We start from the raw sequence: 16781 nt of genomic DNA, 5'->3' as shown, positions 1-16781 counted from the left end.
TAGGGAAAGCATTTGTGCCAGGATGTTCCTGAGGAGTGAGGCACTAAAGAGACCAAGTTGAAGCATTGTTAGAAAGCCAACTACAGCTGTACACAATAACAAATACTACAATCACCAGACTTGGGTGTCTCTTTTCCCTCGAGCACCTTCAGTTTAAAACTGTTACCCCTCAATGTTATCACTACAGGCCTTAGCACAGACAGAAAAATCATCCCTGTATCCTTAACACCATCATCATCATCCGTATCTATAGATGAGGAGACTAAGCCATAGTGTTCAGGGATAACTAGGTAATAGCGACCACAAAAGCAGACCTTGTGTCACTTCACTCTACACAAATATGTATGTAGAACATGTGGCAGACAACTGATTAGTACATAATGTCAGCAAAGGATGACACTGTAAATGCTCAGGGCTTGGAGCACAGCTTCAGACACAAAAGGATATTGATTTTATTTTTTCTTACGTTGAGAAGCTGAGAAAGCTTTTCTCTCTAGTGATCCTGGTTTCACAATCCTCCTTCTCCACTTTCTTGGTCTGCCTGGCTACATCTCTGCAGCTCCCCTGACTCTCATCACTGACCATGGACCTCTGTACAACTTCATGAAGTTTAAATCTGGGCAACATCATACCTATCACACCTGCCCAAAGCTGGTTCTATGAGATTTCCACAAGGTGTGTGAGAATAAGCGTTGGAGTTCCACACTGCTGATAGCGGCCAACCTGCTCTCCCAGCTTCCCCGGAGCTTGTTCTAAAGCCTGCACTTAGGGGCTGGCCAGCATCCAAGCAGTTCACTTGTTAGATTACTTGACTCTAGGACCAGATGTGCTAAAATGCTTTCAGAAAGAGAAGCATTTTACCCTACAGTGGTCACAGTTCTTTGAGATATGCAATAACCTGTACACAATATATATGCTGAATGTTATTATTCAATAACGTGTATTATCATAATGTCCATGATCCCAAATTATGCCTCAGAGTGCTACTGTGCTAAAAGTTACCAGCCTGAGTCTGTGGCATATTAAAGTATCAACATCTGAGGCAAAACAGTTTCCCTTTCACCATCAGATTAAAGAAGCAGAACATATGGCTGTACTGCTTCAAAGGCACTCCTACAGGGCACCATGAGGGACGCTGGGGACATTGCTGTGTGCATGGACACTGGAGGACCTGAGAGAAAAGTCACTTCGTCTCCTGTGGTGTTACTGAGACCTACAAAGGAGAAAATTCTCAGGCTGATGGAAAGAATATATGTCCCTGTCATGAAGAAAAGGTCTCCTTGAGGCCCAAAAGTGATTTATATGGTGCATTTGCTTCCAGCAGCAGGGAGGCAACCTAGTTTCACCTGTAAGAATAGAAGGCAGAGGCCAAAGAGGGAGTGATGTCAGAGAAGCTTTGCTCTGTGATCAGGCATCACAGTTGCTGTGCTGGGGTTCAGCTGTTCCCCTTCTTAGGCCTGACCGCTCACTATGATCTCCATGGAGCACCTCTTCTTGGAGTAATCCCTTTAGTTCCTGGTGTTACTACAGAAGGTTTCGTTATTGGATTTAGTGCAATGGGGGCCTTAGAAGTCCTTCACATTTCTTTAGGGAATAGATGCTGCTGCTGGGTGTCAGACATCCACACTGCATTTCAAGCAGTAAAAGGTGCCCTCCACACAGCCCTGAGCTTGCAAAGGAATATGAGGGAGAGGTAGTGTTGATAAATACTGATAAGTCTGATGTCCGGGAGCTACAAACAAAGAGAGCAGGCACATCCACATAGAAAATTATGTAGGAAGCAATCCACAAAGAATAGTTTTCATTAAAAAAATATCTGGCAGTTAATATTTCCCTATCAGCTTCTAGATCTGCTAGAAGTTCCAGCATCTAGCTCAAGCTAGCAATTACAGACTTCTAGGAGTCCTGGAAGGATTATTGCTCTGTGGATGGAGGGAAGAAGTTTACAGAGCATGAGAGTGCAGGGGTGTCAACACCGTTTATTCCTTGCTTTGAACTATGAAAAGATATATCTCTGTAAGTCAGCATCTTGATGCTGCTCTTAAGGAGAAGTGGCATGGGAGGGCAGGACAGAGGGCAAAGGTGGTGCCCAGCACCTAGAGGTGGGAGGGAAACACCACAGGCCGTGCCTGTCTGTGCCAGACCGGGCTGCATTGCCTGGAAATGGCACGCAGCTCTAACACAGGCAGCGTTCCCAAGGGCTCTCTGCAGAACAATGGGCTAATATCATGCCTTAAAGGCTCATTAATCTGAAGCAACACCATACTTGTAATCATAATGCAGTTCTGCAGCTCTTTTTGACACACAGAAGAGACTACACTGAATTTTCATCAAGAAAACATTAATATACATCGAGGTGGATTTTAAGTAAGAATCTGAGAAGAAATTAATCAAGATCAGCATTCTTAATTGTTAGAACATAACTTAAGTTACTGCTTTACAAAAATACCTGATAGCACTCCCTCAACTTTTTTTGTTAAGAGAACTACATAAACTAACATAGCTGAAAAACTCCTACAATCCATACTGCCATTCGTTCTAAATTACTCCTGTACATGTATCATCACTTTACATATGGGGACTCCACAAACAAAAGCGAATTGAGAAGCCCTGACTGTGCATTATATATCCTTCACTGATGGCAGAAAAATGAATGTTAATCATCACTACTGTGCCCTTGTCCATTATTGCATTTCTTGGGAGGTGTCAATTTTTTTTTTTTTTTAATAGTATCACAATACATACAATCTTATTTTGAACTCTCCCACAAAAGCCCACAGGAAAAACTTGAAATGAACAAAAAGAAATAAAAAGCCTAAAAGAATTCAATACTAAACATTAAATAAAACTACAAACTTATTTGCTTTTAACTACTTCAGGAAAATTCAAGATAGAACAAAAAAAAAGTATAACAGTATCTTATAAAAAAGTATTAGGAAAGATTAAAAAAAGGCTCTGCAAGTGACATTTTCAGCTTCAGTAAATCTCTCCAAAGGAACAGATCTAATGAAATTGTACCCTTGTAGAAAGAGCTTGCAAAGCCCTGAACTATTTCAGATAAGATGTTCTTAGTCATTCACTACCAGCAATTATTCCTTTAACATACCTAGTTATAAGATGCACCTGACATGCCAAAGGAATGAATAATCTTTTAAGAGGGTCTGTATAAATACACAAGTATATGCAGTCTTTAAAGATGCAGATAGGTACATGTCATGTTTCAGTCCTACCATCAGGTTGCTAATTTCCCTAAAGCACTAAAGTATACATCCTGAAACACCTAATAAGCGTAAATGCTCCATATACCATTAAAATATTATACCTTATTATCCCCATCACAACATAGCATGTAAAATCACACCTTTCCTGATGATGTAACTGATTCTCTTGAGAGCACTACATCAGTGTAGTTATTCTATGCTGCTCATAATTAAAATTCTACCACAGAGTGTAGTATAAGATATTTAGCTGAAAATTTTGAATATTGAAAACCTAAACTTTCTATTCTGGAGCCTGAATGCAGATTTTTGGAATCTAAATCTTGAGAACATTGAACTATTTTCTACTGTTTGGCCTAGTATACTCCTGGAATTTCATTATGAAATAACTGTTAATGCAAGAAAACATTGATTATGGTGGGACTTAGATCAAATTAGTATATATTAATATCTTCCTTTCAGCATGTTAAAAATCTTATCATACCCCTTTAACATGCTGTTTAAGAAATGTTCCTTCAAGATCTGAAATTATTTGCTATTATATGAATTTGGAATAAATTACTCCAAATAAATCTGTGCAAAGTGAAGAAAATAAGCCATCTTTTTTTATTTTTTCTCAAAGCAATAAACTACAAACTAGCACAAACCAGGAGTGCAGTAAATAATTGTAAAGGGAAATGCAGCTCACACATTCATAAACAGAACACTGACTTCAGAGCTAGACAGGGACATCTGACTAAATATTTCCACTGAGTTTCAAAAATGCCTATTACAAATATCAATATTATTCCTATTACATAAAGAGCAACATATAGGAAATTAGATGATTCATTTACCTGGCTGTACCCCCTACTAAATTAGGATGGGTAAAGTACTTTGCAACTGATATACATTGGCATTGATTCACTTTATAGAGATTAAAAAATAACTGCTAAATTTTAGAATTTAATTTAATAACATTAAATAATATCTCTGGCTTTAAAAAGCCAGTTAAGTCACACATAAAACAAGCAGTGCAGCGGAGATCACTGCTGAAGCTCTGCCCTTTGCATTTAAAATTTTCAATCAGTCTATAACACTGCTAAATCAGTTAATAAGAAGACAAAATACTCTCCCACTAACTTGGACGACAAGAGAGCTGTTCTGATTAGAGCTTTCTGGAACACATCAGATGAAAAGAAAATTTTTATTAAAAAAACATTAAATTGTGGTATCTGGAAAAATGTGCATCAATAGGCCAAAGTTATGACAGATAATTGCCGGCCTGTTACCCCAGCCTCTCTATATGCCAGGAGGGGTTTCCTCTGAGCCTGGGTGAGTCCCAGAGCATCAGCTTTCAGGTTCCCACTTTGAATTATGCCTAGACCAACAGACATGCTTCAAATCCAGCTTGGGCAAGGTTGCCCAAGCTCTCTGGCTCACTGGCAATGTTGCCTACAAACATCTCAATTCCTAGCAGCCCAGATGCTTGTGCACATGAACTGAAAAGCTTCAGTTGGAGCAGGATCACTATTAGATCATCCAGACTCAGTCGTTCATCAGCAAGAACAGATGCTTTAAGCCTGAGGCACAGCCAAGCCAAATCGCCCACAGTTTTCATGAAGTCTGTCAAACTGTAGGGCAGCCTGAACTTCCAAACCACCAAGCAAGAACTTTCTGTTTCTGAGATGGATGTGAGGAATCTCCCCTTGGTTGCAGGTTACAGGCCTTGAGAACCAGGCAGGCCCTGCTACTAAGAGTGACGCTCACAGAAACACCAAACTGTGGCTCCAGGAGGACATGTTCCTTCAAAAAATCATGTCTGCAACATGTTTCAAAACACCTGACATTTCTGATGAACTGAAAGGCTCAGTTTGTGGCCAGATCTGGTCTTTACATGCTGCTTCCAACAAAGTACAGGCTTTCTTGTGCCCCCGTCTTGGGTACTTCTCTGAAGACTTCTCTATGGCAATCCAGAAATGCAAATCCACTCATCTACAGACTGAACTTGCTCTTCACTCCCTTGGACAGACCATGATCTTCCAGATTGGAGCTAATGTTTCTCAAAAATAAGGACTTATTGCTTATGCACAAGGTTATGAACACAACTGCACACTCCAAAAAGTCTCTGTATGAAGACAACAGATCAGGATATAGATACAACCTATTAAACTTTGGAGATGCAAGACAAACTGGTTTGTTGTGAGGACACGCAAAGAACCATGTTCATTCACTGAGCTCCTCTGCTCCCATGAACCACCTGCATCAGATTTTTTTTTCATACACATCTTCAAATTTTTTCAGTTAATAAATTGCTATACTGTACTGCTAAGGCAAACTAGCAGAAGATGATCTGCTGTGCCTAATATGCAGCTGATTAACTTCCATTAAAGTCTGTGACTCTGACAACCATGTATGAAGAAGTAGCAACAGGCCTACTAAGTATCTGGCTATGAACGAAGAATGAAATTTATTTAATATGCTAGTAAGATACAGTAGTACTTTCTCTTTCTCCTCTGGTTAAAATGAAATATAACCAGAAATCAGAAACAGATTTGGAAAATAATTAGCATTGTTATACTTTTCTACAAGCCTGAAAAATCAGTCCTATATATGCAATTCACAAACAGTGCTTCTTATATCCAAAACAAATATTTCTTTACATACAGCTACATGAATGAAGACACTATTTTAAAATTTACAGAAATAATCTATCTTATTGTAAGTATAAAAAAAAATAAATACTCCACTAAGGAATGGAAGAAAAAATAAAGCACATTTAAATAATTTCATTACATTCTAAGTTGCCAAATCATCTGTGAGTGGTTTCTTTTTAGATGAAAAGAAATCAAAATATGGGACAGATGTTGAACAAACCACATTTGAGGTCTATCACACACTGGCATTTTTCAAATTATTTTGGCTCATCTATTAAATAAGGTGTACTTTGCTTGATTTTGAGAAGGGAAACATCAGGAAATATTTAAAGGCCAATTGCTGCCAATTAACTTTGATCAGCAAAAGTTGCATTTGAATCTTTTAAATTCTTTTGCCTGTCTGAAATAACACACTATTCTAAAATCCAGCAAAACAACAACTTGATGATTAATGTGTGTTGGCAGCCCCACCACAAGCTTGCTTAACAGTTGGATTTTAAATAAACAGCTGTCTTCATTATGATGGGAAAGAAATGTGACTGTTTTCATGCTTTCGTGTTATTAAAATATGAACAGAAATTGCTTTTTTCCCTTTTAAGATGAAACAGTCAGGCATTATGGTGACAGTCTCTTTCAGCAGCTCGGATAGTTTTAGAACAATCTCACAAGTGCTGCCAAACCTACGTGGGTGAGAAAGCCCTTGGCATGCGGACACCAGCTCCTTGCTGCAGGGGACCGGCATGCACGGCGGGGAAACCCTGGCACAAAACAAATCATACCTGCTGCTGGGGAAGGCGGAGGACCTACATCCTGTTGGACCTATATGCTGGGGAAGGCGGGGGGACAGCATATACAACAGCAACAGTTTCTCATGTGGGTAAAGCAGTGCTTGCCCACAGCGGGATGTGAGAAATATGCGCTTAGCCACTAACTGTTCATAGAAGCTGAAGATTAATATTTAATGATCTGGGCAGACTGTTGAATTCTAATGTTTATAGGTGCTTTTGTTGTATCCATTTCTAAAACTTGTCTACTGTGGTCATACTAAGACCTGTGAGGACAAAACTCTACCATTTAGACTATTCTAACCTTTGAAAGTCAGTGCAGATATTTACCATAGATATTATCATATGTCCTACTGACTAAATTATATAAAAATTTTCTAAACCTTTCCACATTAAAACCAGGAAACCAAAAATAATCGTCCAACCATCTAACAACACATAAAAAGAGACAAATATTAATTCACCTCTATGTTTTTTAAAAGATTATACCCTTACTTCTAGATCATTGAAGAACAGATGCGTGTCCGCCAAATTGAAAATCATCTCTTCCATTCGGAGTCCAAGAGACACGGAAGTGGGTGGATCCTTAAAGAAATTGAGTATACCATCAATACTGTGCCTTACATACATACCAAAATACACAAACTGGAGGAACAGCTTTTCAAGAGACATTATTTTACGTATTACATGCAATATCCAGTTCTTCAGTCTCTAATCCCGTACTATAACACCAGGAACACTCAGAAGATATGACTTTAGCTCAACTGACACCATGACACTGCAGCAGCACCTCTGTGGTCACCCTTGTGCACCCCCGACGTGGGCTCCCTGCCTTCTGTGCAGAAAGAACAAGACCATTTCACTGAAAGCTTCTCCAGATTTTATGACTGTTTACAAGTTTTATGATCAGCCAGGGGAATGATAATGCTGTTGTTACTCATAATAAACTCTCACAGGTCACAAGTGAAAGGATTCAGTCCTGCGAATACCTAGTGACTTTAGAGCAAATCACCATTAATGTTTTATTTGAAAATGGCAGTTATGTTTAAAAACATGCCTTGATTCTCCACAAACCCATGCTTTAATTATATTTTCAGTCTGGCCCACCCATGCAGAGTGAACAAATCTATTGTTTGTTATTAATACATAACACACTTTAACTTCTCTACAGAAATTACCATAACAACTTATTCCTTACTGAGCTAATAAACTCAAAAAGCATGTTCAGCATTGTGGTTACCAAATGCACTACAGATGTTTGTCTTGTTTAAATTTTTTTTGTGCTTTATATATTTTCAATCTGAAAAAAATGGAAAAGAAAGCCTAACATATACATTTGATATAGAGTTTCTCATTTATAATGCCTAGTATATCCAAGTGCACAGAAGCATGAGTTTGAAAGAACATGTTATATTATCTCATGACACCCCCTATTAACAATGTTAGTTTGTTAGGAATTATATTTGAAATAGAACTGTAGAAATGACAACTCATATTTTACTTAAAATAAGTTAATATTCTAAACCTGATGACAACTCAACGTTAAAAACCAGGAGATGCAGTCCCTAGTTTCTTTTTCCACCTCTCAATCAAATTAATAGGGGTTTCAACATGTTGTCTGAACTTTCAAACATTTTTCTATAACTATTAGCTAAAAGGTAAAATATGTCAGTACTGAAGAGCTGAAAAAAAGAATGGTGATTTGGCAGCATGTTTGCCTGCTGGAAATGCCAAAACCCAAGTAAAACTAACCAGAAAGAATTTTTCAAAGAAGCATTGAGAAACAAAGCTACATAGAAGAGACAAAACATCCATTCTTGAACTCACATACATTAAGAGTAAATAAGTTTTCTAGTATCAAAAACCAGCTCTTGTAAACAGGAAAGAAAAATTGCATCATGATATTTTGATGAACTTGGCCCTTAAAAATAAGCCTTCTATTTAAACTGGCACCAGGAAAAGAATAAAAAAAATAAAAGACAAAAAAGAAAGAAAGAAAAAGAGTATTTGGCTTCTTAATTCAAATGGAAAGACTTTAAAATATGAAGAAAAATATTCCGTCTCCCTGTTTTAATATTTCTGTTTGAAGACCAATGTCATCCTTCGTTTTACTTTTGTAGGCATGTGAGGTGGAAAGCAGGTGACATTTTCTCTCTAGCTTGGCCCAAGGCTACTTTTATCTCAGATGCTCCTGCTTATTTTCATGCAGTTACTACCCCACTATGCTTCATAGCTCATCCGCCTTTTTGGTTTGATAAACCAGACAAGGATTTCTGTTGTGCCTGAGCACTAACAGAAGTCACCCCGCAGAAGAGCTCTGCTCTAGTCATTAAAAGGAGTTAGATGCAAGTGAAGATCACCTTGATTATCAACATCTTGATTATCAACTGCTAACATAACAGCGTAGAATTAAGCCCATTCTGAGCTTTCACCCATAAACAGGACGTCAATTTAAAAAGCAGACTAAATGGGCAAACAGAGCATGATATTGTTTAAGAACACATACAGTTAATTTAAATAAATGGCTGTGAATATATATTTTAAGTTTCAACATATTCATGACAAACATTTTTATTAAACTTTTTATCACACTTCTGAGTCTGAAAAAATGCCTTTTCGTAAAGATTCTTGTGGACCGCTTCACTCCAAGCTATTTTTAAATGGCAGACACTTTGGCAGAATAGGGATTTGTCCAAACTAATCCTAAAATAATGCCATTTATTAGGTTAATTTAAATAGAAGGAAAAAAAAAAAAAAAAGGAAACCCTTGGCACCTACTGAAAATGCCAGATTAAATACCATAAAAGCTAAGAAACAAAACAGGCTGCTTTTCAAAGATACTTTAATTCCTTGATTAAACACAATTTTTTTCTATAGAAGGTTCCACTGAGCATAAAAACCATGCTAAGCTGCAGCTCTGACTACCCATGTTTTTGACAGAAGCTATATCTACATTCGGGTTTTAAATATCTGCGTAGTCACAATCTTGCAACTGCTCCAGTAAAAAGCAAGAGAGTCTTAGTTGAAGGCACTGCAGTAAATTAAACTCTGATGTCAGACATTACAGTGAGGGCTGAAAACTTTTTAAAAGAAGACAAGGCTAGAATAAAGGGGGTTTAATAAAATAATGCCATACAGAACCTTCTTTTGCAATTTTAAGCCACTAATTGCAAACTAACTACTGTGAGGTGTCACACAATGAGGAGGAAAGCTAACCATCTCTCATTATTGATTGGGATTTGCAGGTTCAGTTGGAGTGTCTTTTCAGGTACGGTCAAAATCAGGTACGGTCTAAATCAGGTGCACATCTCTGAGGGAGGTACAGCTTAGCTAAAGAAAATAAATACCAATGTCAAGCTGTTAAGCAGACCTCTTGTTTTGAACACTGGTATTGGAGCCAAAATATTGTCTGTACGTCATTTCTAAATTCTACCCACTTGATTTCTTTGTTTGGTGGAGAAACAAGAAGCTGAAAAACAGGAAAGTTCACTTTGGGTACAAGGCTTATTTTCCACTTAAGCCTACAGGTCACAAATGAAAGGTTAAGTGAAACCAGGCTTTGTTTCTCTCAATCTCTAAAATATATGAAAACACATTAAAATAGCTTAAAATTTAAAGGCAAATTCCTTTAAAGCCTCTGAATATAAATGCTTTCATGGAGAATGGAAATGTACAAAAAGACTACAGTATTCTAGTGCCAATACCGAGACATATTTCTACCTGCTCCAAGATACTAAAGAAGGGCTCCAAGTTATTCTAATTTCCAAAACTTAATCAGTTGATGTCTGGCTCAAAACGTAAGTTTTGAGGTGTTTGAAACCCTAACATCAATTACATTATAACTTTATATTTGATCTATAGCTATCTCTCTGTACTTAAGAAAATTTTCAAAAGCAAATAGAAATGTTTTGCTTGTTTCTTTTTCCTCTCTTCTGCAAGGACAAATCATATTCCTATACTAGTTTCATACGTTTCCATGAAATTCATAAGATTCCAATCACCCATAAATAAAAATGTAACAGTTTATACCATGATTGTGCAAATTGAAAAACAAAAGGAATTATTTTGTTCCCACAAAGCCGAAGGACAAAAGTAAGGAAAAAGCAAACCACAAGAGGAGCAAAAGGAGAACAGGCAATAAAAACATGAGAAAGTAAGAATATACAGAAAAGAGTGGCACAAGCAAGAAATGATGAGGAATGCGGTAGAGAATAAGGAAAAGAAAATCAATCCCTTCAGCAGGGCTGCACATCATTCATAGTCATTCACCATGAAACTCACTCAGGCATTATGAAAAGGACTGAATACCAAATTGCCAAATCCTCTATTATTTAATTAGGACATTTTTGCTTGCTTGAAAATCCAGCTTTTGCATTTTAATTATGTGAACAGCTTATATTTAATTTTTTAAAAGGACATTTCTAGCCCTCACCACAGTGCAGAAACACAAGAACATGATGTTAGATAAATCAAAAAGCAGAATACAGGTAAAAAGGAAAAAAAAAAAAGCCTCAACATTTTTGGTTTTGTTTTTTTTCAGACTGACTTATGATCTGGATTTCTGGTTTCAAAGGCCAGAAATCATTAGGAATCACTCTTTGGAAAAAACATGCGCCTCTCATTGCTGCAAATAAACCCTGCAATTCTCATATGACAGATACATGTTTTAGGCATGTTTGCTTTGAACATTTGACACTACTTTCTTCTAATGTCTATGGAAATTGCTAACTGTTGCCTGAAGCTGTCAATACACCAAGAAAAATCATGATAGAATAGAACTTTAAGGAAACAAAGCAGGAACAGCACAGTTTCATGGCTGCATCCGAGAGCCAAGGACACACACATTGCCGGCCCTCACTAAAAAGATTCAATATTTATCCCAAATGTAAGCACTAATGCTGTCATCTCTCTCAACATCAATGATCAGCTGTCGCTGAGCAATGCAGGATTCTGGCACATGCAATGCAACCAGAGCCAGCCGGGCAAAAGCTGCATCTCAGGTAAACAGTGCCCACAGCGATGGAGCTGCCAGTGGAAGTCACCCACCTCCCTGCAGCACACAATTTATATCTCCTTGCAGCTGAGTACTCACACTCTCCTCAGCCTCAAGCACACAGCCAAAAAAGGTGTTTATGTTCAGGTCACAATTAATGAAACCACTATAGAGAACTAGTAACAAATTAAAAAAAATACGTTCGCACAAACACTCCTGTCACAATGACTCGTTAGGCTTTCCCAGCACTACTCTGCTGCCCAAAAGCAAGTAGTGAGATTCTGTTGGCACTGAGTTTTTTTTTTTGTAAGCAATGAGATTTGTTATCCTCATTCTGAACTGAACTATCACAGATTTAGGGATTTTGGGGTGCCATGCAAAATCTGGTTTTGGCCTGAGAAATGGATAACTTCTGGTAAATGTTTATAAAACTGCTGCCTATATGTATCCATACAATAACTGTTGAAATATTTAAAGTACTTGTGTTTTTTTACTACCTAAATATAAACTTATAACACCTAGGAAACCAAGACTGATGAATTTACTTGCTTTTCTGACACAATGGGGGAAAAAAAAAATTATATTCCTCAAACAGGGAAATCACTGTCACAGCAAACACTTCTGAAAATAAACTCCATCTGAAGAAGTAAGAAAGGCTGCAAAGCAGTACTGCTTTAGATTTTTTAATGCAAAAAGCTATAAGGAGGATGAAACATTAGCTTTCAAATACAATCCTGAAAAAAAAATTTTGATCTCAACAAGGGCATTACATTAATGAACTGTTCATATTAACCTAAGGCCACATTTATCTTCTGAAAGTTACTCATGAAACCCACAGTCTGTAGATGTATTCATCAGTTCAGTTATGATTTACAGACTGTGCATAACAGAAAGATTTGACCCATAAGCAGTCTTTCAAAAACATCAGTCAATATGTAGATTTAAAAAAGTTAAGGTAAAAAATTTCAGACTAGTCTATGTCTAAAAGCATTCCTCCTCTTGCCTTCTCAATACAGAGCACAGTCCACCACTGATCACTCAGAATTAAAATGTTATTTTGGCAGTCACTCCTGGAAGCTCCTCACGCTCTGAGGGGAGATAAACCTTTGCTAATTTTGATGATATCAACAGGTTTCAGGCACTCTGTCCCAACAAGCCAAACCTCAAGTGGTCAAAGTATTACCTTCAACACTATTTAATTATTTACTGAATATAAGAACTGAGTAAGTGCAAAGAACGGACATGTGAAAGAGCTTTATTCCTTGATATTGTATGTCTTGAAACAGAGTACTGGTTTGCCTCTAGAAAATAAACTAATGTTTGGGTCTTCCTTGCGTATCAAGCATAAAACAGTAAATATTACTGAAAATTTCCATCAGTTAGTGGACACTTACCCTTCCATATCTGTTAGCATAGGACCCTGTAAGCAAGGAATGGAAAATGATGATTGTCTCATCCAAATCCCAAATGAATACTCTCTGTAAAAAGAGAATCAAATCAATGTGTTCCTCCGTGAAGTTGATACTTGAAATGGAAAGTTAAAATTTGAATCAGTAAGGACACAAATGAGAAAATTGTATTGAAATGGTTATATATTAAAACCATAGTTTCCTTGCCATTTATTTTCAGAACTAACAAGTTTTTTTCCAGAATAGGGTAATACAATCTGCTAGCTTTTTACAAAAATTGCTATTATATCAAATTATTCTATTAGAATATAATTATAGCTAGTGTCAAATACACACAGAAAATGAGATTGTACAATGTATTATTTTAAAGCCAGATGTGAGATAGCAACTGAAATAAATTAAGAGAAGCCTCTGAAAATTAAATCTTTGGAGTTTGAGTTCTGTATTTCTCTAAGTCTAACAAAACAAAGTTCGTATAACTGCTCTTGAAAATTACCTCCAAAAGCAAATCAAAGGAAACTGCTGCAAAACATTAAAATTCCTTTAATCTATGTTCTTTTTTAATGGATTTTAGACACCTGAAGTTTGAAAATTATGAACTTTGATGCTGTACCTGTAAGAATTTATGGCATCAGTAAATAATTCTTTTGGTTAGAGCCAATGGAAAACATGTGTTTTAAATAAATCTGACCACACACAAAATGGTATTTTAATCAAAAATAAAGTGTTCATATACAAGTATTTTGAATCCTACTGAGACTGTGTTTCCCATAATGACAAATGGGCTAAACTTTTGGAAAGGAAAAGTAATGCAATGTGGACACTCATGGCTGTGGTGTGTCATTGGAGATGCGTTCTCAACATAAAGAATGGGCCACTGGGAGGAATGTGAACACAGCAGGAGAGAACAAAAGCCACTCTTGTGCCACAAGAATCTCCTGTCCAAATGCCAAACTTTAAACCTTACTTTGACTTGGGAAAAGGTTGCCTTTTTTTTTTTTTTTTTTTTTTGAACAAGGTGTTTTAGGAGAAAAATACTATCTTCTATGAAAATACTGCCAGGACAAAAAAAAAAAAAAGGGAACTACAATGCCACTTTACTTTTAATAAGTAAATATTACTTCTCTGTACAAAACAATGAGAAAAATAGTGTCTGTAACAAGTCAAAACCATCTAATATAATGTACCTCTAGATCAGAGTCAGGTGGTGGTGAAGGATTATTGTTTCTTCTGCCACGTCCACGCGATTTCCCATCTGAACTACGACGCAATCTATCTGAATCTGAATCTTTAATGGGTGTTGATGGACTGTGGATTGTACTGTATTCTGCTGTAGTAAAGAAATGACATTTTTACCTTTCAGTTTAGACTTCAAAATGTTCAACTTACTTGCTTTTTGCATGTGACACTAAAAAAAAGCAGGATGTTCACTAAAGGTTCCTAACTAAAGTAATTAAATCTACAATGTTAAGTAGCAATACCAAGAAATAATTGCAATCAAATTCAAATTATATGCAAAACCAGATAAATTATTTCAGTAAACAAATAATAAATTTTGAAAAAATCTTGATTCCTTCAAATCACACAGAAGACCATATCACTCGATAAACAAGATTAATGAGCAATTACTGAACAATTTTAAGGCATACCATCTTTTTTTAAAAAACATTGATTTAATTCTAAGTTTTCAAACATGCTTTAAGATAACTACTATGGTGACTGGTAAGAAAAAGAAACACCCAGGTGTAAAAAATGAAAAGTAACAACGCATAGAAATTGATAACTTTTCCCAAACTGTCTGATTGAAAACACTTCTAGACTGCTGCATTTAAGCCAGATAAATAGAATTCTTTCTAAATATGGCATAGAGTCCTTAATTTCCTATGGTAAGTTCAATCACTAAACTTTAAATATGCATCAACTATGAAGATGAAATTCATAGCATTCTTCAAAGTCCTACTCAACACTGAACTTCTCCAGTGAGTACCTTTATGACAGGATACAATACTCTATAAACAGTATTGTACACTAATTACCATGCATCGATGAAATTTCCTTATAAAATATTTACAGTTGCTGAACAGGTGAAAGAGAATGGTGACTTATATATGTAAAAGTTATCCTGAAGACACTCTAGCTGGAAGATATTTTGCTATTCTTAACATCCATGGACTCCATAACAGTGAAGCGCTTGGGCATGAACAAAGCAGAGACCCAGTATGAATCATCCTGCCTAACTGATTTAACTACAAGGACCGTACTCCTCAGAAATGCAACCACACATTTTAAAATTTCTTTTGAACACTTCTGTTTACAGCCTTAAGTTTTCAGAGAAAAGACTGTTATTTTGACAGTTATTGTTTTTTTTTTTTTTTTACCTAAAAAAACACCTATTTTGTGAAGGTAGCTGGAATTTTCAGTATACAATATATTTATCTATTTCACTCCTCAGTTAACATTACTCGTTAGAATTCTGTAGGTTATTTTAACTTTAACTATTTTATCCTCACATATAGGATATAAGTTTTCTTTTGAATCAGAACAGACCATGGCATTCCAGTTTGAACAGGCAGGTATCCCTGTCATACAAGTGATTCTTTCTCCTAAAAAAACCCCGACCATCCTGTTGAGGTCAAAGGTTAGATTAGGGAGGAGACTCTGGACATCTGTGTAACACTGCATATTCGCAATTACTCAAAATAATAATGGTTGCTTGTGCTGATTGGAAAGAAAAGGTCTTTAAATTCTCATACTCAGCCTTCAAATCTACACTTAATGGAAACCAGTATATATTTAACATTATGCTTTAACCCAAGTATCTCAGGCTACATTAAACAAGGCAGGAAAAAAAAGTTAAAATATAACTCAAAGCAAAACAAAAAATCCTGAAAAGAGACTCAGCCTATAAGTATTGCTGTGTATGTGCCACAGAACAAAAAAATCACCCGGCCATATCAGTTTACATACCTACAGGTTTAAATGTTAACTATCATGTACATTTCAATAATATTTTTTCCTATGACAATGTACACTTCAGAATACTTACTAAAACTATTTAAATTTTGAATGCTGATTCCTTTCACCTACTGTACTTAAATAAGATATCATAACTCTACTACTAAAATTTCCCAACCTTTTAAACTGAACTGCTATACGTTATTTTCATAAAATACTTTAAAAATGAAAGAAAAAGAAAAGAAGATAATGCACAAAAGCCTCAAAATAAATTCTAACCCAGTAAAATAAGCAGACCAGAATTCCTTCAACAAGTATATTAGCCAATGATGTTCTAAATATGTGCTCTAAAATTCAGATGCAAGTAAAATTTACAGGGAGGGACAGGACAGGACACGATGGAACTATTCCCTTTGTTGTTTGTATTTGCACGCATTTGAGGACTGTTCTCAGATGCTCTTTGTTGCTAGGTTAACCCTTGCCTGACAATCCTCTTTTCTATGTTCTGATTGTCGCTCTCTATAGTCTCTCTAAACAGGTAATCCAAAGCAAAGTTGAGCAGAGCTTTACTTCCCATATCGCACAGGCTAACCTCCCCTGGATACCGCTTGGCAGCAGACAATTTGCATTTTCTGCAATATTTTCAATAAACGTTAATCTCAGGACCTCTAGATCATCTTCTGAAAAGGAAGAGACACCTAAACAATCATTTCTCAAATACCTGGCCAAATACTGCACAAGAACTGAATATACAACACTGACAATACCCGGAGCTTCTGAGCCGA

The 16781-nt window shown here is 36.5% G+C and overlaps 1 protein-coding gene across 1 annotated transcript in view; it reads right to left on the bottom strand.

The window, feature by feature from the left end:
- The window catches only part of EYA1 (EYA transcriptional coactivator and phosphatase 1), a gene marked incomplete at its 3' end in the record, with an annotated part of 66790 nt that overhangs the window by 17822 nt on the left and 32187 nt on the right, over positions 1-16781 (bottom strand). The window contains exons 9-11 of the mRNA XM_008949693.1: positions 14229-14368; positions 13027-13110; positions 7135-7224 (exon numbers count right to left, since the gene is read on the bottom strand). Coding sequence (XP_008947941.1) covers positions 7135-7224; positions 13027-13110; positions 14229-14368 — 314 coding nt within the window. The remainder of the gene's footprint in view (positions 1-7134; positions 7225-13026; positions 13111-14228; positions 14369-16781) is intronic.

This window comes from Merops nubicus, unplaced genomic scaffold (genome assembly GCF_000691845.1).
Source record: "Merops nubicus isolate BGI_N331 unplaced genomic scaffold, ASM69184v1 scaffold41151, whole genome shotgun sequence".
Taxonomy (NCBI): domain Eukaryota; kingdom Metazoa; phylum Chordata; class Aves; order Coraciiformes; family Meropidae; genus Merops; species Merops nubicus.
Note: the sequence above shows the minus strand (reverse complement) of the source record. Positions and strands in the feature narration are given on the sequence as shown.